The sequence below is a fragment of the Patiria miniata genome, unplaced genomic scaffold (assembly GCF_015706575.1).
Source record: "Patiria miniata isolate m_02_andy unplaced genomic scaffold, ASM1570657v1 HiC_scaffold_4, whole genome shotgun sequence".
NCBI lineage: Eukaryota > Metazoa > Echinodermata > Asteroidea > Valvatida > Asterinidae > Patiria > Patiria miniata.
The window spans coordinates 5324547-5350194 of record NW_024037071.1 but is presented as its reverse complement, the minus strand read 5'-3'; the positions used below and the strand labels follow the sequence as shown (position 1 = coordinate 5350194).

General features: G+C 40.2%; 2 protein-coding genes and 1 pseudogene across 2 annotated transcripts; all 3 read left to right on the top strand.

Annotated features, from left to right (window-relative positions):
- Positions 1-590: 590 nt before the first annotated feature.
- Positions 591-4247, top strand: LOC119740157 (protein shisa-4-like). The gene is made up of 4 exons (XM_038215367.1): positions 591-770; positions 3260-3446; positions 3716-3849; positions 3949-4247. The coding sequence occupies exons 1-4, from the start codon at positions 710-712 to the stop codon at positions 4128-4130; spliced, it is 564 nt and encodes a 187-aa protein (XP_038071295.1). The 5' UTR covers positions 591-709; the 3' UTR covers positions 4131-4247.
- Positions 4248-8866: 4619 nt separating this feature from the next.
- On the top strand, positions 8867-10864 carry LOC119740067 (protein shisa-4-like). The gene is made up of 4 exons (XM_038215269.1): positions 8867-8900; positions 9897-10083; positions 10354-10487; positions 10582-10864. Exons 1-4 carry the CDS (start codon positions 8867-8869, stop codon positions 10752-10754), a joined length of 528 nt encoding a protein of 175 aa, XP_038071197.1. The 3' UTR covers positions 10755-10864.
- A 2199-nt stretch (positions 10865-13063) lies between these two features.
- Positions 13064-18781, top strand: LOC119739816 (annotated as a pseudogene).
- The last annotated feature ends 6867 nt before the right edge of the window (positions 18782-25648 follow it).

The following is a 25648-nucleotide window of genomic DNA, read 5'->3' as shown; positions in this document are numbered from 1 at the left end:
GATGTGTAATAACTCATAACCCATTCACGATTTTTGAAAATTATATCCGAGCATTTATCTATATGTATATAAGGGTTCAAATAATTATTAAGCCTATATTATTTTAGAATTACGGGGCATGTGTGGTCTAGCGGTGGAGCACAGGATTCATGATCGTGAGATTATGGGTTCTAGCCCCGCCGCCATGCGTGTTGTGCCCTTGAGTAAGGCGCTTTACCTCAATAACTCCTCTCAATTATCAACCCAGGTGTTAAATGGGTACCAGCATTATTCAATGCTGGGAAGGTAACAGACTCGCTGTGGAGGTGTGACGATCCCCCACAGCAGCATTTCATGGACTCGAGTCTGGCCCAATCGCTTCGAAAGAGGGATATGGGCACTCCGTTCCTGTGAACACAGGTTCGTCCCCTTTACCTTTACCTATTTTTAGAATTGTAATAAATCAACGGCATAGCTGACAGTATCAACTATTTATCATTAAACCTGAAAGCTTTCTGCTTAAATTACAAAGGCTGTATTTTGAACCTATATTGTTATTGTAATTTCTTATCCGATATCCATATTCTAACGACCATTGAACCACGTGACCCAACAAGCAACCGTGATAGGCTGTGCATTTGAACTTTGGAATAGACGTATTAGTTTTGCATCCGTGTACGTGAACTTGGTATAGCCGTCCATTTTCTGTAACAGAAGAGGAGTGATCAAAATGGCTTTTCGAATTTGTGTCATCTTGCTTTTGGCTTATTTTTCGGCCAGTTTTATTCACGGTAAGTACTCATCACACAATGTACTTATAGGTCTATACTTGCTGATTTGAATGTGGCAGGTTAGGGAAACAATCAATTAAAATTACCCTTTTTGAGACGCAAATTCGGCAATGGTGGACTTCATGACGACTTAGTAAATATCAAACCGTGAATGTCATGACAAAATAAAAATGATTTGCTCCTTCAAAATTGACTGGTAAAGTGAACAAAACAGCAATCCAATTTTTCGTTGTAAATTAAAGTCTTGACGCTGTCATCTTGAGGCATGTTAAGGGCCTACAGATTTTCGCATTGTACCGGTATTATACTCCTAAGTCCATTTTTGCTGGCGTTTTTTTTTTGACATTGAGCAGTCGGTTTAATACCAAAAGGTTTGTTTCTTCCCTTTTGTCTATTTTAATGCAAAGAAGCTCCGCTAATATTTTAGCAATGCACTCACGATCAGCAAACCTTAATTGTTTCGTTGATTGATTTCTAAAGCCGCCATATTGTCAGTGCAACGTCTGTTCCACACCTAGAAAACATAACTATAATGGCTCCATATCATTCTGACCAATCAGCACCTATCTATGTGCGTCACACGTCATGTGATTTTATCACACGCCATTGTTTTCTTAACCGAATGTGTCGTTACACTTGACCTTTGTCAACTTGGACTTCATGCATAGCCATCTGCGTTATTGCATGCTAGGCCGTATACTTCGTAGTGTAGTTTTGATTGGTTCCCATACTGGGAAGGGTATTGTGCACTGGTATTCATTACCACATACTCTTCAGCAGAATGGTTGAAGAGAATTTTTTCGGCAATTGTTTTCTCTCTTTTGATTATTTTCGACGTTTTTTTTTCACCAAAATTAAAATGGAGAGGCGGTGGTGGTTGGGGGGGGGGGGGGGGGGGGACTGGTAGGTCGATATACTATAGGGGCGCTCAAAACACATGTGCATGTATTATGTGCAATGTACAAAGACGCGTTTTCATCCTGTTTCCTGCAGTTTCTACTGATTATGAGCAGCAATAGGTAATATTGAATCGGGCCTTCATTTCTCCCCCTCCCTTTCTTTGCTGTTTTATTTTATTATTTTTTTTAAAGGGGATGGGTTACTTGTTCATGTTCGAATGCCAACGTCCGCCCCAAAAAGGGCGTCCCATTGATTTGCAGCAATACAATCTGATGTTTTGCGTTTTCCGTTTTTGTGTCGCCGCGCCCAAACGAATGTTTCGGGAGTCCTGAAATGTCCGGTGTCCGTATGAACAGCGTCCAGCGTCCGTTCGTCCGTATGTTAAAGTTTATGTTTTTGAAATTACTCTCATTACCCAAGTATTCTCCTGAATTCCATGAAACTTGGACACAAGAATAATTGAGTACCAAAGATAGTGTGGAATATATTCAGGTCAAAGGTCATAGGTCAAAGGTCAAATGAGGTCAATTATGATGCAATTCACAGAAGTTAAGGTTACTTTTTGAAAAAAAATAACTTTTCATGCTTCCATGGATTTGGATGAAACTTGGACCATGTAGGAAAACACAATATTCTTCAAAGTCAAAGGTCATAAACGGGTCGTTAGAGGTCATTGTTCAAATATGCCTCAAATGTTTCCTTGTCTACAGAACTTGATGGATTTTAACATCACTTGGATGGAGTGCTCCTTAGGTGAGGGTTCACGACACGTCTTCCAGAATTGGAGGTCAAAGGTCATCTAGGGGAGATTTGAGGTCTTTGTTTGAAAATGCTCACATTTTGACCTTTAGTCTCGCCTGCACTTTGTTCAGGAAAGAGACTATGCAATTACTATGTATGTCTGGGTGAGCTTGTCTTACATACGCAGTGTGGACTTCCGAACAAAAGACGTCCACATAATGTAGGTAGCAGCGACGAAGTGTGGACTTGCCCACGTCCACACAGTGTTTCCCCATTTCTGGAAAACAGGTTTAGAGGCATTTTTGGGTTAGGTTTATCTGTAACAGAATGAAGAGAAACACTAAAGGGAATCATTGAAAAAAAATTGGGTTGTAAGAGTTTTCACAGTTTGAGAAAAATGAGTTTTTCCACTGGTGTTCCTTAACTACACGAAAAGAAAGGAAAGTCCACACTAGGTATGTGAAACAAGTCGGGGTGTGTCGGGGTGTGTGTGTGTGTGTGTGTAAAGTAGAATGTATGTGGTATTTTGTTAAAGTTTCGTAAAATGTGTCTCATTTCAAGTCCAATTGCAACCAAACTTGAATCATAGATGCAACATGGGAACCTGCATATGATAATGAAGTCAAAGGTCACATACCACGGTCAAATGTCATCTGACATCAAGTTGTAAATAGGTAGAACATGTAAAAGGTCCGCGGACCACCAACCCTAACCCTATATAACCCCATGCGATGTAATTGGTGGAACTATAGCGTTTTGGGGACTTCTCATCCTTTCCCCCTCTCCTCTGATACGCATTCGGTGGTTGGATCTGCTAAAAACATTTGTTTTCTTTCTACCGTCATCAGAAGCCGATGCTGGATTGTTTGATTGTCCAAATGTGTACTACAATGGCTATTTGATACAGAATGGTTTTGACTGTCCTCGAAGCTTCGATGCTTCTGACGACGATTACTGCTGTGACTCAGGAAAAACTTACCAGAAATGCTGCACGTATTATGAATATTACGGATATGATGAATATTTCAGTCTAAGGTAAGTAGGTAGGTCCCTACCTATTCTTGTCGGCTCAACCAATGCACTCCTGAAAGTTATGAAGAAAGTAAAATAAAAAGCTATTGAAATTTCCCAAAAGCTTTTACTTGTATCGGCCCTTCTACAAAAGAAAAAAAAAACCACATTTTTAATCTACGAGTACAAACAAATTAATAATCCTATATTTGATATTTCCTTCTTTTTTTACCAATGATCTTTTCACGATACTTCTTGTTTTTTGACCGGTTGCAATCTGATTTAATCGACAGCGTGGGTGCTATTATTGGCATAGCCATTGGATCCTTGGTCTTCATTGTGGTCGTAATTGTTAGCATCATCGCGTGCTGTGTGTGCTGCGTTAAGGCTACGGCTACGCCTACCCATCATCCGGTCACCATGCACAGTAAGTCCTATATCATGAGAGGTTACTTACAGACAAGATTTTACACATTTTCGAAATGTCCCAATGTAACCATTTCCCATTTTAATATTATTTCCCCAGCTGTCAATGTGGCTCCTCAGCAGCCAGGATCAGTGACCGTTCCGCAGCCAGCAGCACCTGGCTACTACTACCCTCCATCCACCCAGTCTGTACCGCTGCCTAACTACGTAAACCAGCAAGCACAACAGCCGGCCCAACAGCCACCCCTTCCTGGCGAGAACCCCGCCTACCAAAAATACTAGTCATTGAGCTACGTGGCGTAACGGCCACCGATCTCTGTGCGTGCAGACCAGTAAATAGACCTCAGTGATAATAAAACGCACTTACAAAAATTATCAAAAACACTGCCAACTCTTCAAGGTGTTTGAGACACACATTCAATTAAAGCTTATTTTCATCACATTTCATGTTCACTTTTTTTTCGATGCTTTTTGGGAGTAAATTCCATCTAAAAGATGAGCACCCCTGAAAGTAGTCCTGAAGCCCATCGCCAATTTGAAAAAAGGATGCTTTAATACGCTCCATTGCAAAATAGAGGGACAAATTTCATCCAAATGTCACATTTTATACGAGCTCGCAGTCCTCTGCACGGCTTCTTTTTTACAAACCCTGAAGTTCATGGCGCCAAAATGTTCTACTGCCGGAGAATTTGAGGGCATGCAAATCGTGATTTGACCGGCGTAGGCAATTTCTAGCCTATTTACTGGCCTGCACCCCTATACTAACTGGATTGCATGATTGCAACACGTTGATTGGCCAAAGCCACCTACAGTGAAATCTCGATAAGTCAAAATTTTGATAACTCAAAACAACTGTGAAGTCAAACAAAGTATCTATTCCCTTCAGTTGTATAACAATGATACACAATTAACCCTAACTAACTCAAAACTCTGCTAAAGTCAAAGTTTGGAACCTGTTCCCTTGAATAGCATTAGCAACATGATCCCGCCATCCGGAGCCCCAAAACGTCACCCCGAAACATTTTATAGACATCGCTTAGCGATATGGCGATTCGACCAGGGCTCCATTTCATGCCTCTGCTTATACTGTTGGCGAAACTATTTTATTCTTGGTTTTACCTCTTTGTATGTTGCTAGTGATAACAGCACAGAACGGTGATCGTATAAGCACGGAATTCAAAGTATAGCAGAACCATAAAATTGGTCGCAGGTTTTTTTTTTTTCATTTAAAATAATAATTCCCCTAAATGAGACCGTTTTCTTTGGATGTTACAATACAATACAGTAGGTGTTGTTTACACTGCCGTCACAATGACGAGAATTAGCATAGAGTAAAATGCGTGTTTTTTGTACACAGATCTTTTAATGCAACCTCGTTCCAAGTGCCTACTTTTAATCTCGAGACAATAGTAGCCCCGGGAAGGGGAAACTTGCTTCCTTTATTCTGATTTGATACTGAAATAGCAAATAATAGTTTTATATCGTGTACTTTGTGATTTTGTCATTTTCAACGTGTATTAAATGGTTTAGCTTTCTTTGTCCTTTTGCGTGTAGTATACATGTAATTGCAATGTAATTATAACATTCAATCACCCAGAGAGGGCAGCTGTAGTGGGAGCGTACTGATAGGAAAGAGGTTGTGCTTAATGTGTGCTTTTTACTTTTGAAGTGAATGTGTTGACATTTGAAAAAGATCGAGAAATGAGTAATTTTTAAACTAGAATAATTTGCAGCAAACCGGCATCTGGATCGAGATCATTAATGTTTGTGTGCCTTTGGAAAAAGGGGAAGAATCAATGTAACTCTAACCGATGTAACAATTAATGCAGTGTGTTTTGAATCAAAAATATTAAAACAATATTGATTTTGTGTAATAATTTGAGGAATATAAATTGAAATCTCATCAGAATGTCGGCAAAACAGATGTGTAATAACTCATAACCCATTCACGATTTTTGAAAATTATATCCGAGCATCCATCTATGTATATAAGGGTTCAAATAATTATTAAGCCTATATTATTTAAGAATTACGGGGCACGTGTGGTCTAGCGGTGGAGCACAGGATTCATGATCGTGAGGTTGTGGGTCGAGCCCACTGATCTCTATATAAAGACTGGATAGCGGATATGCATACAACATTCACACAGTAGACTTTGCATATTGACCAATTCGCCCCCGGTCTCACGAAGATGGCCGCGTATAATACGAACGTTCTACGCGTAAATACGCGCGCGTTGTATCAACAGTTGACGCGCATTTTGGTCACGTACACATATTATGATGTTCTAAAAGGGACACATTTCCGTAGTGATTATTATTTCAAAACGCCGAAAAAGTTATATTTGCGGCATTTTAGTAACCACGACGTTAGAAAAATTGCAGTTAACCTTGGTCAGTGATGGTGGTCAAAATATAAGTCAAGTGAACCGCGACGTTACAAAAGAAATCATGCTGTCTATAAAAACGAAAACTTGTCCTTTGTAGATCACCAGCCGGTCTCACCAATATGGCGTCAAATTCGTACATTGTGCGGCTCTGTATTAGCTATCCAGTCTTTATATAGAGATCAGTGGTCGAGCCCCGCCGCCTGGCCATGAGTGTTGTGCCCTTGAGTAAGGCGCTTTACCTCAATTACTCCTCTCAACCCGTGTGTTAAATGGGTACCGGCATTATTGAATGCCGGGAAGGTAACAGACTCGCTGTGGAGGAGGTGTGGCGATCCCCCCACAGCAGCATTTCATGGACTCGAGTCTGGCCCAATCGCTTCGAAAGAGAGATATGGGCACTCCGTTCCTGTGAACACAGGTTCGTTTCCTTTACCTTTACCTATTTTTAGAATTGTAATAAATCAACGGCATAGCTGACAGTATCAACTATTGATCATTAAACCTGAAAGCTTTCTACTTAAATGACAAAGGCTGTATTTTGAACCTATATTGTTATTGTAATTCCTTATCCGAAATCCATATTCTAACGACCATTAAACCACGTGACACAACAAGCAACCGTGATAGGCTGTGCATTGAACTTTGGAATAGACGTATTAGTTTTGTATCCGTGTATGTGAACTTGGTATATCCGTCCATTTTCCGTAACAGAAGAGGAGTGATCAAAATGGCTTTTCGAATTTGTGTCATCTTGCTTCTGGCTTATTTTTCGGCCAGTTTTATTCATAGTAAGTACACAATCACAATTGTACTTTATATAGGCCTATACTAGCTGATTTGAAAGTGAAGGGTTCGGGAATCAATCAATTAATATCACTCCTTTTTGAAATGCAAATACGACAATGGCGGACATCATGACGACTCGGCCCGAATTTCTGAAGCTGGGAATGTCATGACAGAAAAACCCAATCACTCCTTAAAAATTGGCTAGTAGAATAAGCAAAATATATGCAACCAATTCTTGAGGTTGTGATCTTGAGGCATTTTAAGGCCATGCATTCCTACAGATTTCTCATTGTACCGTCAAGTCCGGTACAATTATACTCGTCAGTCCATTTTTTCCTGGGCGCGCCCGTTTCTTGACATTGAGCAGTCGATTCAAAATAATACCAAAAGTTTCATTTCTTTCTTGTTCCTATTTTAATGAAAAGAAGCTCCGTTACTATAGATAAGCAGTGATTAGCAAATCTTCTTTTATGTGTTTTTTTGTAGTTCAATTTTTCAGCGAAACGGATAGTCTGTTCTACACTTAAAAATTACAATATGCTTGGTTGCATGTTGTTTTACCAATCAGCTATCTATGTGCATCACACATCATGAGATTTTATCACAGGCCCAAAAGTGACGCCATTGTTTGTCTTATCCAAATGTGTCGTTACACTTGACCTTTGGCCACTTGGACGGCATCTGTGCTATTACATACTATAGGATTGTGTATACTGGTTTTCATTACCACTTTTCAGCAGAATGGTTGAAGATATATTTTTCCGACAATTTAGTTCTCTCTTTGATTGTTTTCGATTTTTTTGTCACAAAAATTGATGGTAGTGGGGGAGGAGGAGAAAAGTTTGGCAGGGCGAGACATTTATAAGGGCGGTCGGGTGTTTAGTGTGCACTGTACAGAGACACGTTTTCGTCCTTTTTCTATCCTGCAGTTTCTACTGTTAACTAGTTGCTGTTCGTAGATTTAACATTGGATTTGGGCCTACTTTTCTTTCTTCCCCTTTTCTTTTCCGTGCGACCTTTTTTTTTAGGGGGAGGGAGGGGTTTATTGTTCATGTGGCCGGGCTCGATTTCCACCGCCCGCCCCATGATCTACAGTTCAATAATTATGCGATGTAAGTGATGGAACCAGCTAGTCCTTGGGTCTGTGCCCCCAACACTCACTTCGGTTGGTACCACCCGAGGTGGCAACGTTTATAGTTGCCGTATTTATTATTTGCAATACACCTTTAGTTTATATTCTGACGTGACAGGCTTTAATAATGGTAGCTTACCCATGGTTATCCCGTCCTCAATCATCAGACCTCCACAGAATTAGGTAGCATTTGTTCCTTCTACTGGCTGGTAAAGCCATTTATTTTAAATGCATGCATTGCATGGAACATACTACATGGGTGAATTGCTCGCATAAATTGTGCGGAATTTTTCACATTTCACCCCTCATTCATGGCAATGGAAGATTTTTTTTAAGGGACGTTAAAGTCCCAGAATATGTCATCAACCGAAGCAGGTGCACCATGTGCCTTCACTTGGTTGCATACCCCAAAAAATAGCCTGGAGGCAGAAAATTTCCAAGCAAAACATTTACCCACTTCGGTCTTTTTCTAATTTAAACTACATAATCCCAGTAGCGATTAATTAGGTAATAATCACAGACATTGTCCTTATTTGACCTTTTTTGTTCTAGTCTCAGCGAACGTACTCCAGATTCAAAAACCAAATATAATTATTGTGTTTGGCTCAGGGCAATGAACCCTATCTGGAAGGCGAATTAATATTTCAAATATGAATTTGGCTAAATAGACATAAAATATAGGGACTCTTCCTGACTCTTTGGGAGTTCAATATGGCGCCAAAACAAATTCCGTTGGATGTCACTGGTAACCAAGCCAACCAATTTAGAAACAGCAGTAATAATTAAATTTGCCTCTTTAAAAAAATGAAAACAGTGACATTTACAAAACCATGTTTTGTGTAACTTAACTTGTCAAGTATCCACTTTAGCCTAAAATTCATAGTCACGTGACTAACCACAATGCGTGCTAAGAATGCAATATGGCCGCATTCACCACTTTTAATTTTCTCCTTTACTGCAAATATTGTTTTAGAGAGTTTTCTTAACTTCTTGCTTGTAAATATGGCGACTTCATTATTTTGTACCATACTCACTGACCTTAAAATGTTTTTACCTTATTTAAGGACATTTAAATGAAAAATTAAGAAATTATGCCCAAAACACTGGTTTTTGACCCATGATGGGCAAAAAATACAACACAGCGCCCTCTTGGCCTAAATGCAGAGCATTCCTGGTCCGGCCGTGGACTAAACGTAGAGCTCTTGCAATGATTCCTTTTCCCCCTCCTTTGAAAGACATTCAGTGGTTGAATCGGTTAACGTGCATAGGCGTAGCCGGGGGGGGGGGGGGGGGGGGGTGTAACGGGGGTATTTACCCCCCCCCCCAAATATTTTATAAAGACTGCTTTTTTCCATTCAAATGCCCTATTTTTCACCAGCGTTTACCCCCCCCCCAAAATAATTTGTAAAGAGTGCTCTTTTTTTCAAGAAGTGCCCTTTTTTTCTAAACAAATGCCCTTTGAAAAAAAAAGTGCTGCCCATTTTGTGCCATCGGCCGTTCCTGGTACTTTAAAAAAAACAATTAATTCACGCATGTATCGCCCTGAAAAGCACATATTGTCCGCTAGTGTGCATAATCGTTGGTTTTGAACCAACCCTCCCCGCCTTTTGATTTTATGGAGGTCAAGTGTCTACAAAACGTGTCTACAAGTGCCCTTTTCAAAAAAAATTTACCCTCCCCCCCCCCAATAAGAATGACCGTGCTACGCCACTGACGTGGATTTCCTTTCTCCCTTCGTCAGAAGCCGAAGCTGGATCTAGTTGTAAAAGTGCGTGGGATTACAACAACGACAAATGGACAGTTCCATTTTACTGTCCTCGCTTGACCGATGATTCTGACGAGCGTTACTGCTGTAACCCAGGAAGACTTTACCAGAGATGCTGCACGTATTATGAATATTACGGACATGATGAATATTTAGGTCTAAGGTAAGTAGGTAGGTCCTTACCTATTCTTGTCGGCTCAACCAATGCACTCCTAAAAGTTATGAAGAAAGTAAAATAAAAAGCTATTGAAATTCCCCAAAAGTCTTTACTCGTATCGGCCCTTCTACAAAAGAAAAAAACCCCACATTTTTAATTTACGAGTACAAACAAATTAATAATCATCCTATATTTGATATTTCCATTGTTTTAACCAATGATCTTTTCACGATACTCCTTGTCTTTTGACCGGTTGCAATCTGATTTAATCGACAGCGTGGGTTCTATTGTTGGCATAGCCATTGGATCCTTGGTCTTCATTGTGGCCGTGATTGTTAGCATCATCGTGTGCCGTGTGCGCTGCGTTAAGGCTGCGGCTACGCCTACCCATCATCCGGTCACCATGCACAGTAAGTCCTATATCATGCGAGGTTACAGACAAGATTTTACCCATTTTCGAAATTTCCCAATGTAACATTTTTCCATTTAAATATTGTTTTCCAGCTGTCAGTATGCCTCAGCAGCCAGGATTGGTGACCGTTCCGCAGCCAGCGGCACCTGGCTATTACTACCCTCCATCCACCCAGTCTGTACCGCCGCCTAACTACGCAGCCCAGCCGGCCCAACAACCACCCTTCCTGGCGATAACCCCGCCTACCAAAAGTACTAGTCATTGAGCTACGTGGCGTAACGGCCACCGATCTCTGTGCTTGCAGACCAGTAAATAGACCTCAGTGATAATAAAACGCACTTACAAAAATTATCAAAAACACTGCCAACTCTCCAAGGTGTTTGAGACACACATTCAATTAAAGCTTATTTTCATCGCATTCCATGTTCACTTTTTTTTCGATGCTTTTTGGGAGTAAATTCCATCTAAAAGATGAGCACCCCTGAAAGTAGTCCTGAAGCCCATCGCCAATTTGAAAAAAAGGATGCTTTAATACCCTCCATTGCAAAATAGAGGGACAAATTTCATCCAAATGTCACATTTTATACGAGCTCGCAGTCCTCTGCACGGCTTCTTTTTTTACAAACCCTGAAGTTCATGGCGCCAAAATGCTCTACTGCCGGAGAATTTGAGGGCATGCAAATCGTGATTTGACCGGCGTAGGCAATTTCTAGCCTATTTACTGGCCTGCACCCCTATACTAACTGGATTGCATGATTGCAACACGTTGATTGGCCAAAGCCACCTACAGTGAAATCTCGATAAGTCAAAATTTTGATAACTCAAAACAACTGTGAAGTCAAACAAAGAATCCATTCCCTTCAGTTGTATAACAATGATACACAATTAACCCTACCTAACTCAAAACTCTGCTTAAGTCAAAATTTGGAACCTGTTCCCTTGAATAGCATTAGCAACATGATCCCGCCATCCGGAGCCCCAAAACGTCACCCCGAAACATACTGGACATCGCTTAGCGATATGGCGATTCGACCAGGGCTCCATTTCATGCCTCTGCTTATACTGTTGGCGAAACTATTTTATTCTTGGTTTTTTCCTTTTTGAATGTTGCTAGTGATAACAGCACAGAACGGTGATCGTATAAGCACGGAATTCAAAGTATAGCAGAACCATGAAATTGGTCGCAGTTTTTTTTTTCATTTAAAATAATAATTCCCCTAAATGAGACCGTTTTCTTTGGATGTTACAATACAATACAGTATGGTGTTGCATACATTGCCGTCACAATGACGAGAATTAGCATAGAGTAATATGCGTGTGTGTTTTTTTGTACACAGATCTTTTAATGCAACCTCGTTCCAAGTGCCTACTTTTAACCTCGAGACAAAAGTAACCCCGGGAAGGGGAAACTTGCTTCCTTTATTCTGATTTGATACTGAAATAGCAAATATAGTTTTATATCGTGTACTTTGTGAAGTTGTCATTTTCAACGTGTATTAAATGGTTTAGCTTTCTTTGTCCTTTTTGCTTGTAGTATACATGTTATTGCAATGTAATTATAACATTCAATCACCCAGAGAGGGCAGCTGTAGTGGGAGCGTACTGATAGGAAAGAGGTTGTGCTTAATGTGTGCTTTTTACTTTTGAAGTGAATGTGTTGACATTTGAAAAAGATCGAGAAATGAGTAATTTTTAAACTAGAATAATTTGCAGCAAACCGGCATCTGGATCGAGATCATTAATGTTTGTGTGCCTTTGGAAAAAGGGGAAGAAATCAATGTAACTCTAACCGATGTAACAATTAATGCAGTGTGTTTTGAATCAAAAATATTAAAACAATATTGATTTTGTGTAATAATTTGAGGAATATAAATTGAAATCTCATCAGAATGTCGGCAAAACAGATGTGTAATAACTCATAACCCATTCACGATTTTTGAAAATTATATTCGAGCATTTATCTATATGTATATAAGGGTTCAAATAATTATTAAGCCTATATTATTTTAGAATTACGGGGCACGTGTGGTCTAGCGGTGGAGCACAGGATTCATGATCGTGATATTGTGGGTTCGAGCCCCGCCGCCTGGCCATGAGTGTTGTGCCCTTGAGTGTTGTGCCCTTGAGTAAGGCGCTTTACCTCAATTACTCCTCTCAACCCGTGTGTTAAATGGGTACCGGCATTATTGAATGCTGGGAAGGTAACAGACTCGCTGTGGAGGAGGTGTGGCGATCCCCCCACAGCAGCATTTCATGGACTCGAGTCTGGCCCAATCGCTTCGAAAGAGAGATATGGGCACTCCGTTCCTGTGAACACAGGTTCGTCTCCTTTACCTTTACCTATTTTTAGAATTGTAATGAATCAACGGCATAGCTGACAGTATCAACTATTGATCATTAAACCTCAAAGCTTTCTACTTATATGACAAAGGCTGTATTTTGAACCTATATTGTTATTGTAATTCCTTATCCGAAATCCATATTCTAACGACCATTGAACCACGTGACACAACAAGCAACCGTGATAGGCTGTGCATTGAACTTTGGAATAGACGTATTAGTTTTGTATCCGTGTACGTGAACTTGGTATATCCGTCCATTTTCCGTAACAGAAGAGGAGTGATCAAAATGGCTTTTCGAATTTGTGTCATCTTGCTTCTGGCTTATTTTTCGGCCAGTTTTATTCAAGGTAAGTACACAATCACAATTGTACTTTATATAGGCCTATACTAGCTGATTTGAAAGTGAAGGGTTCGGGAATCAATCAATTAATATCACTCCTTTTTGAAATGCAAGTACGACAATGGCGGACATCATGACGACTCAGCACGAATTTCTGAAGCTGGGAATGTCATGACAAAAAAACCCCAATCACTCCTTAAAAATTGGCTAGTAGAATAAGCAAAATATATGCAACCAATTCTTGAGGTTGTCATCTTGAGGCATTTTAAGGCCATGCATTCCTACAGATTTCTGATTGTACCGTCAAGTCCGGTACAATTATACTCGTCAGTCCATTTTTTCCTGGGCGCGCCCTTTTCTTGACATTGAGCAGTCGATTCAAAATAATACCAAAAGTTTCATTTCTTTCTTGTTCCTATTTTAATGAAAAGAAGCTCCGTTACTATAGTTAAGCAGTGATTAGCAAATCTTCTTTTATGTGTTTTTTGTAGTTGAAATGTTCAGCGAAACGGACTAGTCTGTTCTACACTTAAAAATTACAATATGCTTGGTTGCATGTTGTTTTACCAATCAGCACCTATATCTACGTGCGTCACACATCATGTGATTTTATCACACGCCCAAAAGTGACGCCATTGTTTGTCTTATCCAAATTTGTCGTTACACTTGACCTTTGGCCACTTGGACGGCATCTGTGCTATTACATACTATGAGATTGTGTACTGACTGGTTTTCATTACCACTTTTCAGCAGAATGGTTGAAGATATATTTTCCCGGCAATTTAGTTCTCTCTTTGATTGTTTTCGATTTTTTTGTCACAAAAATTGATGGTAGTGGGGGAGGGGGGGGGGGGGGAGAAAAGTTTGGCAGGGCGAGACATTTATAGGGACGGTCGGGTGTTTAATGTGCACTGTACAGAGACACGTTTTCGTCCTTTTTCTATCCTGCAGTTTCTACTGTTAAATCTACGAACGGCAACTAGTTTACATTGGATTTGGGCCTTCTTTTCTTTCTTCCCCTTTTCTTTTCCGTGCGACCTTTTTTTTTAGGGGGAGGGGTTTATTGTTCATGTGGCCGGGCTCGATTTCCACCGCCCGCCCCATGATCTACAGTCTAATAATTATGCGATGTAAGTGATGGAACCAGCTAGTCCTTGGGTCTGTGCCCCCAACACTCACTTCGGTTGGTACCACCCGAGGTGGCAACGTTCATAGTTGCTGTATTTATTATTTGCAATACACCTCTAGTTTATATTCTGACGTGACAGGCTTTTAATAGTGGTAGCTTACCCATGGTTATCCCGTCCTCAATCATCAGACCTCCACAGAATTAGGTAGCATTTGTTCCTTCTACTGGCTGGTAAAGCCATTTATTTTAAATGCATGCATTGCATTGAACATACTACATGGGTGAATTGCTCTCATAAATTGTATTTAATGAAATTCTGTGCGGAATTTTTCACATTTCCCCTCATTCATGGCCGTTTTTTTAAGGGACGTTAAAGTCCCAGAATATGTCATCAACCGAAGCAGGTGCATCATGTGCCTTCACCTGGTTGCATAAAAAAATAATAGCCTGGAGGCAGAAAGTTTCCAAGCAAAACATTTACCCACTTCGGTCTTTTTTTCAATTAAAACTACATAATTCCAGTAGCAATTAAATAGGTAATAATCACAGACATTGTCCTTATTTGACCTTTTTTGTTCTAGTCTCAGCGAACGGACTCCAGATTCAAAAACCAAATATAATTATTGTGTTTGGCTCAGGGCAATGAACCCTATCTGGAAGGCAAATGAATACTTCAAATATGAATTTGGCTAATGGACATGAAATATAGGGACTCTTCCTGACTCTTTGGGAGTTCGATATGGCGCCAAAACAAATTCCGTTGGATGTCACTGGTAACCAAGCCAACCAATTCAGAAACAGCAGTTACTGTAATAATTAAATTTGCCTCTTTAAAAAAAATGAAAACAGTGACATTTACACATTTAAGGACCCAAAACCATGTTTTGTGTAACTTAACTTGTAAAGTATCCACTTTAGCCTAAAATTCATAGTCACGTGACTAATAACACTGCATGCTAAGAATTCAATATGGCCGCATTCACCACTTTTAATTTTCTCTTTACTGCAAATATTGTTTTAGAGAGTTTTCTTAACTTCTTGCTTGCAAATATGGCGACTTCATTATTTTGTACCATACTCACTGACCTTAAAATGTGTTTACCTTATTTAAGGACATTTAAATGAAAAATTAAGAAATTATGCCAAAAACACTGGTTTTTTGACCCATGATGGGCAAAAAATACAACACAGCGCCCTCATGGGCTAAATGCAGAGCATTCCTGGTCCGGCCCGTGGACTAAACGTAAAGCTCTTGTAATGATTCCTTTCCCCCTCCTTTGAAAAACATTCGGTGGTTGAATCGGTTAACGTGCATAGGCGTAGCCAGCAGGGGGGGGGGGGGGGGGGGGGGAGGTGTAACGGTATATTTACGCCCCCCCCCCAAAAATATTTTATAAAGACTGCCTTTTTCCATTCAAATTCCCTATTTTTCACCAGCGTTTACACCCCCCCCAAAAAAATAATTTGTAAAGAGTGCTCTTTTTTTTCAAGAAGTGCCCTTTTAAAAAAGAAATGGTGCCCTTTTGTGCCATCGGCTGTTCCTGTTACTTTTTAAATTTTTTTTATTTCACGCATGTATCGCCGTGAAAAGCACATATTGTCCGCTAGTGTGCATAATCGTTGGTTTTGAACCAGCCCCCCCCCCCCCGCCTTTTGATTTTATGGAGGTCAAGTGTCCGGAGAAAACAACGTGTCTATATTTCACCACGGATGTGCAAGTACCCTTTTCAAAAAAAAAATTACCCCCGCCCCCAATAAAAATGACCGTGCTACGCCATTGACGTGGATTTTCTTTCTACCTTCATCAGAAGCCGATGCTGGTACATTTTGTCCAGGTTCGTACAATAACGGCCAATGGACAAGTTCATTTTACTGTCCTCGCTTGACCGATGATTCTGACGCCGAATACTGCTGTGACTCAGGAACAACTTACCAGAGATGCTGCACGTTTTATGACTATTACGGATATTATGACTATGTAGGCCTAAGGTAAGTAGGTAGGTCCCTACCTATTCTTGTCGGCTCTACCAATGCACTCCTGAAAGTTATGAAGAAAGTAAAAGAAAAAGCTATTGAAATTTCCCAAAAGCTTTTACTTGTATCGGCCCTTCTACAAAAGAAAAAAAACATTTGTAATCTACGAGCACAAACAAATTAATAATCATCCTATATTTGATATTTCCTTCTTTTTTTTACCAATGATCTTTTCATGATACTCCTTGTTTTTGACCGGTTACAATCTGATTTAATCGACAGCGTGGGTGCTATTATTGGCATAGCCGTTGGATCCTTGGTCTTCATTGTGGGCGTGATTGTTAGCATCGTCGTGTGCTGTGTGTGCTGCGTTAAGGCTGCGGCTACGCCTACCCATCATCCGGTCACCATGCACAGTAAGTCCTATATCATGCGAGGTTACCGACAAGATTTTACCCATTTTCGAAATTTCCCAATGTAACATTTTTCCATTTAAATATTGTTTTCCAGCTGTCAGTATGCCTCAGCAGCCAGGATTGGTGACCGTTCCGCAGCCAGCGGCACCTGGCTATTATACCCTCCGTCCACCCAGTCTGTACCGCCGCCTAACTACGCAGCCCAGCAAGCACAACAGCCGGCCCAACAACCACCCCTTCCTGGCGAGAACCCCGCCTACCAAAAGTACTAGTCATTGAGCTACGTGGCGTAACGGCCACCGATCTCTGTGCTTGCAGACCAGTAAATAGACCTCAGTGATAATAAAACGCACTTACAAAAATTATCAAAAACACTGCCAACTCTCCAAGGTGTTTGAGACACACATTCAATTAAAGCTTATTTTCATCACATTTCATGTTCACTTTTTTTTCGATGCTTTTTGGGAGTAAATTCCATCTAAAAGATGAGCACCCCTGAAAGTAGTCCTGAAGCCCATCGCCAATTTGAAAAAAGGATGCTTTAATACCCTCCATTGCAAAATAGAGGGACAAATTTCATCCAAATGTCACATTTTATACGAGCTCGCAGTCCTCTGCACGGCTTCTTTTTTTACAAACCCTGAAGTTCATGGCGCCAAAATGCTCTACTGCCGGAGAATTTGAGGGCATGCAAATCGTGATTTGACCGGCGTAGGCAATTTCTAGCCTATTTACTGGCCTGCACCCCTATACTAACTGGATTGCATGATTGCAACACGTTGATTGGCCAAAGCCACCTACAGTGAAATCTCGATAAGTCAACATTTTGATAACTCAAAACAACTGTGAAGTCAAACAAAGAATCCATTCCCTTCAGTTGTATAACAATGATACACAATTAACCCTACCTAACTCAAAACTCTGCTTAAGTCAAAATTTGGAACCTGTTCCCTTGAATAGCATTAGCAATATGATCCCGCCATCCGGAGCCCCAAAATGTCACCCCGAAACATACTGGACATCACTTTGCGATATGGCGATTCGACCAGGGCTCCATTTCATGCCTCTGCTTATACTGTTGGGAAACTATTTTATTCTTGGTTTTACCTCTTTGTATGTTGCTAGTGATAACAGCACAGAACGGTGATCGTATAAGCACGGAATTCAAAGTAAAGCAGAACCATGAAATTGGTCGCAGGTTTTTTTTCATTTAAAATAATAATAATTCCCCTAAATGAGACCGTTTTCTTTGGATGTTACAATACAATACAGTATAGTGTTGTATACATTGCCGTCACAATGACGAGAATTAGCATAGAGTAAAATGCGTGTTTTTTGTACACAGATCTTTTAATGCAACCTCGTTCCAAGTGCCTGCTTTAACCTCGAGACAGTTGTAGCCCCGGGAAGGGGAAACTTGCTTCCTTTATTCTGATTTGATACTGAAATAGCAAATATAGTTTTATATCGTGTACTTTGTGATTTTGTCATTTTCAACGTGTATTAAATGGTTTAGCTTTCTTTGTCCTTTTGCTTGCAGTATACATGTAATTGCAATGTAATTATAACATTCAATCACCCAGAGAGAGAGCAGCTATAGTGGGAGCGTACTGATAGGGAAGAGGTTGTGTTAAATGTGTGCTTTTCACTTTTGAAATGAATGTGTTGACATTTGAAAAAGATCGAGAAATGAGTAATTTTTAAACTAGAATAATTTGCAGCAAACCGGCATCTGGATCGGGATAATTAATGTTTGTGTGCCTTTGAAAAAGGGAAGATTTTAATGTAACTCAAACTGATGTTGTAACAATGCAGTGTGTGTTGAATCAAAAATATTAAAACAATATTGATTGTGTGTAAAATGTGAGGAATATAATTGAAATCTCATCAGAATGTCGGCAAAACAGATGTGTAATAACTCATAACCCATTCACGATTTTTGAAAATTATACCCGAGCATTTATCTATATGTATATAAGGGTTCAAATAATTATTAAGCCTATATTATTTTAGAATTACGGGGCACGTGGGTTCGAGCCCCGCCGCCTGGCCATGAGTGTTGTGCCCTTGAGTAAGGCGCTTTACCTCAATTACTCCTCTCAACCCATGTGTTAAATGGGTACCGGCATTATTGAATGCTGGGAAGGTAACAGACTCGCCGTGGAGGAGGTGTGGCGATCCCCCACAGCAGCATTTCATGGACTCGAGTCTGGCCCAATCGCTTCGAAAAGAGAGATGGGCACTCCGTTCCTGTGAACACAGGTTCGTCTCCTTTACCTTTACCTATTTTATAATTGTTAGAAATCAACGGCATAGCTGACAGTATCAACTATTGATCATTAAACCTGAAAGCTTTCTACTTAAATTACAAAGGCTGTATTTTGAACCAATATTGTTATTGTAATTCCTTATCCGATATCCATATTCTAACGACCATTGAACCACGTGACCCAACAAGCAACCGTGATAGGCTGTGCATTTGAACTTTGGAATAGACGTATTAGTTTTGTATCCGTGTATGTGAACTTGGTATAGCCGTCCATTTTCCGTAACAGAAGAGGAGTGATCAAAATGGCTTTTCGAATTTGTGTCATCTTGCTTCTGGCTTATTTTTCGGCCAATTTTATTCAAGGTAAGTACACAATCACAATTGTACTTTATATAGGCCTATACTAGCTGATTTGAAAGTGAAGGGTTCGGGAATCAATCAATTAATACAACTCCTTTTTGAAATGCAATTACGACAATGGCGGACATCATGACGACTCGGCCCGAATTTCTGAAGCTGGGAATGTCATGACAACAAAAACCCAATCACTCCTTAAAAATTGGCTAGTAGAATAAGCAAAATATATGCAACCAATTCTTGAGGTTGTCATCTTGAGGCATTTTAAGGGCATGCATTCCTACAGATTCCTCATTGTACCGTCAAGTCCGGTACAATTATACTCGTCAGTCCATTTTTCCTGGGCGCGCCCGTTTCTTGACATTGAGCAGTCGATTCAAAATAATACCAAAAGTTTCATTTCTTTCTTGTTCCTATTTTAATAAAAAGAAGCTCCGTTACTATAGTTAAGCAGTGATTAGCAAATCTTCTTTTATGTGTGTTTTTTGTAGTTGAAATTTTCAGCGAAACGGACTAGTCTGTTCTACACTTAAAAATTACAATATGCTTGGTTGCATGTTGTCACCGTTTTCACGAAGAGCCACATATGTCAAAAATTACATATTTTTCGATTTTGATTTTTTCAATATTTCGCATTAAAACAATGTACTTAATCATTTTGACATGTTTCGGTAAGGAAAACATCAAATAATTTCTAAGTTACATTAATGTTGCAAGGGGCAGAAATCTCGATATATGCATTTTGCGTTTTCACGAAGAGCCACATACATTTTGGCCCTTTGAACGCGTACAAAACCCATTGCACGGAAATACGTAAAAGTAGGTCAAATGCGATTTGCGTTTTCACGAAGAGCCACATATCTTTGTTACATTTTCAGCTGCGCGCGCGTACTCACGCGCGCCTATGGAAATACACGTTGAACAGAAAGGGCCAATATGTCGGAAACCTGAATTTGGGTTTTCACGAAGAGCCACATATCTTTACTAATTAATTTTCACTAATTAAATAATGTATTAAGTCTAATTACTGGGTTCATGTAAAAATTCAGCTCTCGTAGAATCGTTTGATGGTTTCCTTGCTGCACAAAGTTGTTGCAAAGTGGTATTTTTTGCAGTTTTAAAATATGAGAAACTTCTTTTGCGATTATCTCGAAAACGCTTTTTCTTCAAAATCGACATATGTGGCTCTTCGTGAAAACGGTGACGGTTTTACCAATCAGCTATCTATGTGCATCACACATCATGTGATTTTATCACACGCCCAAAAGTGACGCCATTGTTTGTCTTATCTAAATGTGTCGTTACACTTGACCTTTGGCCACTTGGACGGCATCTGTGCTATTACATACTATAGGAATGTGTATACTGGTTTTCATTACCACTTTTCAGCAGAATGGTTGAAGATATATTTTTCCGACAATTAGTTCTCTCTTTGATTGTTTTCGATTTTTTTTTGTCACAAAAATTGATGGTAGTGGGGGAGGGGGGGGGGGGAGAAAAGTTGGCAGGGCGAGACATTTATAGGGGCGGTCGGATGTTTAATGTGCACTGTACAGAGACACGTTTTCGTCCTTTTTCTATCCTGCAGTTTCTACTGTTAAATCTACGAACAGCAACTAGTTAACATTGTATTTGGGCCTTCTTTTCTTTCTTCCCCCTTTTCTTTTCCGTGCATGTGACCTTTTTTGAGGGGGAGGGGTTTATTGTTCATGTGGCCGGGCTCAATTTCCACCGCCCGCCCCATGATCTACAGTTCAATAATTATGCGATGTAAGTGATGGAACCAGCTAGTCCTTGGGTCTGTGCCCCCAACACTCACTTCGGTTGGTACCACCCGAGGTGGCAACGTTTATAGTTGCCGTATTATTATTGCAATACACCTCTAGTTTATATTCTGACGTGACAGGCTTTTAATAGTGGTGACTTACCCATGGTTATCCCGTCCACAATCATCAGACCTCCACAGAATTAGGTAGCATTTTTTTCCTTCTACTGGCTGGTAAAGCCATTTATTTTAAATGCATGCATTGCATGGAACATACTACATGGGTAAATTGCTCTCATAAATTGTATTTAATGAAATTCTGTGCGGAATTTTTCACATTTCCCCCTCATTCATAGCCGTGGAAGATTTTTTTAAGGGACGTTAAAGTCCCAGAATATGTCACCAACCGAAGCAGGTGCATCATGTGCCTTCACTTGGTCGCATACCCAAAATAATAGCCTGGAGGCAGAAAGTTTCCAAGCAAAACATTTACCCACTTCGGTCTTTTCTAATTAAAACTACATAATCCCAGTAGCGATTAATTAGGTAATAATCATAGACATGTCCTTATTTGACCTTTTTGTTCTAGTCTCATCGAACGTACTCCAGATTCAAAAACCAAATATAACTAGAGGTTGTAGGAACAACCACATGGTGTTGGGCCATTGTAGATGATGACGTTGATTGTTGATTGTTGATGTTATTGTTGATTGTTGATGTTGATGTTGAGGGTTGGAAAATAGCGCGTGTAGTAATTACACAGAGGATAGTTTAAAAGAGTCAGGTGAGGATCTGCACGCGCGTATGCTGCTGTACTGTAAACTTATCAAGTACAATCGTTACAAAACCCATTGAATAGCTCATATCTCTAAAAAAAAAAAAAATAAAGGTCGCACACCATTAGCGCAATACAAAATATTGCTCGTCATACCCTCTTTACCCCAATGCGCATGTTTTTAGAAAAAGCGCCCAATTTCAAAAAAGCGCCCAATTGGTCGCTTTTCCCAGCCCAATTTTTGAGCATCATATGACGTCATCAGAAGTCAAAAATGTGCTTGCAATAAGAAGTTGTCGTATAAACGTGTACAAAACACTGGTAAACAAATAAATTGGTCCATCAAACAGCCGTTACATGTAGCTCAATAGTTAACAACAATAGTCGTAAAACCAGACACTCAAGAAGCGAGCATAGCACACTGTTTTCGGGATTTTCCCTTTTGTACGCAATCATCCCCGTTTGCTGTACACATAATGTACGTTGGATTAAATCAGCGTTTCAAGATGTAGGTGTGTTCAACTTCAAATTTCAAGGGGACTGCAGGGCATCTTTCAGTTAACGTATTGTAATGAAACCTTGGGAAGTTTTAGACCTATCATTAAAGCGCCATTTAAAGCATAAAACTTGATATATCTTTGACGGTTGATTTTTTTGCAATTTTCAAAAGAAAAGAGGTCTTTTCTTTGTAACTTTCGGTGTGATTACGTAATCATATTTTTTTTCGCGCACAGGTCTTGTCTGCATTAAGGTCATCATGTATATTAATTTTGAAGCGATTACCGCAAAGTTCGCCACAGACATCAACTGAAAATGCGTTTTGGACATTTTTTAACCTGCCGCTAGAGGGCGTTTGAACACTTGATGGCGTCACCGATCATTTTTTGGAAAGATCAACCCACCACAGGCTAACATCGTTGAAAGCAAGTTCATATCTTTTTCCACTTTAAAATTATTAGGCACTTAGGGTCACGTGATTTGACGCGCACAAGATAAAATGAAGAACATGCGTTATCATGTCGATTCCCGCAAAATTGAAGTTCCGGTCTCTCACGGTTGATTTGATATTGAATTTCAAAGATTAAATTTATTATTTTTGCAACTGACGTCATGTGACCCGTGATGACATCATTATGATGTAATTGCAAAAAAGCACATCTTCAGTGGGTTGTGCATTCATGTATTGACAATTGAAGTTCATATATGTTTTCAGTTTGACAAACAGTTCCGGAGAAGAATGTGTCTAGAAGAATAATAAAAAAATGATAGTAAATTCTTACAATAACAATAGGTGTTGGGCTCAAGGCCCAACACCTAATTATTGTGTTTGGCTCAGGGCAATGAACCCTATCTGGAAGGCGAATTAATACTTCAAATATGAATTTGGCTAATGGACATGCAATATAGGGACTCTTCCTGACTCTTTGGGAGTTCAATATGGCGCCAAAACAAATTCCGTTGGATGTCACCGGTAACCAAGCCAACCAATTTAGAAACAGCAGTAATAATTAAATTTGCCTCTTTAAAAAAAAATAAAAACAGTGACGTTTACACATTTAAGGACCAAAACCATGTTTTGTGTATCTTAACTTGTCAAGTATCCACTTTAGCCTAAAATTCATAGTCACGTGACTAACCACAATGCATGCTAAGAATCCAATATGGCCGCATTCACCACTTTTAATTTTCTCCTTTACTGCAAATATTGTTTTAGAGAGTTTTCTTAACTTCTTGCTTGCAAATATGGCGACTTCATTATTTTGTACCATACTCACTGACCTAAAAATGTTTGTACCATATTTAATGACATTTAAATGAAAAATTAAGAAATTATGCCCAAAACACTGGTTTTTGACCCATGATGGGCAAAAAATACAAACACAGCGCCCTCTTGGCCTAAATGCAGAGCATTCCTGGTCCGGCCCGTGGACTAAACGTAGAGCTCTTGTAATGATTCCTTTTCCCCCTCCTTTGAAAGACATTCGGTGGATAAATAGGTTACCGTGCATAGGCGTAGCGGGGGGGGGGGGGGGGGGGGGGGTTGTAACGGGGGTATTTACCCCCCCCCCAAAAAAATATTTTATAAAGACTGCTTTTTTCCATTCAAATGCCCTATTTTTCACCAGCGTTTACCCCCCCCCCCCCGCCAAATAATTTGTAAAGAGTGCTCTTTTTTTCAAGAAGTGTCCTTTTTTCTAAAGTGCCCTTTAAAAGAAGTGGTGCCCTTTTTGTGCCATCGGCCGTTCCTGGTACTTTTTTTAATTTTTTTAATTCACGCATGTATCGCCCTGAAAAGCACATATTTTCCGCTTGTGTGCATAATCGTTGGTTTGAACCAGCCCCCCCCCCCCCCCCCCCCCCCCCCCCCCCCCGCCTTTTGATTTTATGGAGGTCAAGTGTCCGGAGAAAAAAAACGTGTCTACATTTCACCACGGATGTGCAAGTGCCCTTTTCAAAAAATGTTTACCCTCCCCCCCCCAATAAGAATGACCGTGCTACGCCACTGACGTGGATTTTCTTTCTCCTTTCATCAGAAGCCGATGCTGGATATGCGTGTACAAGTGTGTGGGATTTCGAAAACGACAAATGGACATTTCCATTTAACTGTCCTCGCTTGACCGATGCTTCTGACCACCGTTACTGCTGTAAATCAGGAAACATTTACCAGAGATGCTGCACGTATTATGAATATTACGGACATGATGAATATTTAGGTCCGAGGTAAGTAGGTAGGTCCTTACCTATTCTTGTCGGCTCAACTCCTAAAAGTTATGAAGAAAGTAAAATAAAAAGCTATTGAAATTTCCCAAAAGCTTTTACTCGTATCGGCCCTTCTACAAAAGAAAAACAAATTAATAATCATCCTATATTTGATATTTCCATTGTTTTAACCAATGATTTTTTTCACGATACTCCTTGTCTTTTGACCGGTTGCAATCTGATTTAATCGACAGCGTGGGTGCTATTGTTGGCATAGCCATTGGATCCTTGGTCTTCATTGTGGGCGTGATTGTTAGCATCATCGTGTGCCGTGTGCGCTGCGTTAAGGCTGCGGCTACGCCTACCCATCATCCGGTCACCATGCACGGTAAGTCCTATCATGCGAGGTTACAGACAAGATTTTACCCATTTTCGAAATTTCCCAATGTAACATTTTTCCATTTAAATATTGTTTTCCAGCTGTCAGTATGCCTCAGCAGCCAGGATTGGTGACCGTTCCGCAGCCAGCAGCACCTGGCTATTACTACCCTCCGTCCACCCAGTCTGTACCGCCGCCTAACTACGCAGCCCAGCAAGCACAACAGCCGGCCCAACAGCCACCCCTTCCTGGCGAGAACCCCGCCTACCAAAAGTACTAGTCATTGAGCTACGTGGCGTAACGGCCACCGATCTCTGTGCTTGCAGACCAGTAAATAGACCTCAGTGATAATAAAACGCACTTACAAAAATCATCAAAAATACTGCCAACTCTCCAAGGTGTTTGAGACACACATTCAATTAAAGCTTATTTTCATCACATTTCATGTTCACTTTTTTTCGATGCTTTTTGGGAGTAAATTCCATCCAAAGATGATCACCCCTGAAAGTAGTCCTGAAGCCCATCGCCAATTTGAAAAAAAGGATGCTTTAATACGCTCCATTGCAAAATAGAGGGACAAATTTCATCCAAATGTCACATTTTATACGAGCTCGCAGTCCTCTGCACGGCTTCTTTTTTACAAACCCTGAAGTTCATGGCGCCAAAATGCTCTACTGCCGGAGAATTTGAGGGCATGCAAATCGTGATTTGAC

Coding starts and splice junctions, on each gene's coding strand:
- LOC119740157 (XM_038215367.1), top strand. CDS start 710: ATGGCTTTTCGAATTTGTGTCATCTTGCTTTTGGCTTATTTTTCGGCC. Junction 771..3,259: donor TTCGGCCAGTTTTATTCACG/GTAAGTACTCAT, acceptor TACCGTCATCAG/AAGCCGATGCTGGATTGTTT. Junction 3,850..3,948: donor TCATCCGGTCACCATGCACA/GTAAGTCCTATA, acceptor TTATTTCCCCAG/CTGTCAATGTGGCTCCTCAG.
- LOC119740067 (XM_038215269.1), top strand. CDS start 8,867: ATGGCGCCAAAACAAATTCCGTTGGATGTCACTG. Junction 10,084..10,353: donor GATGAATATTTAGGTCTAAG/GTAAGTAGGTAG, acceptor TTTAATCGACAG/CGTGGGTTCTATTGTTGGCA. Junction 10,488..10,581: donor TCATCCGGTCACCATGCACA/GTAAGTCCTATA, acceptor ATTGTTTTCCAG/CTGTCAGTATGCCTCAGCAG.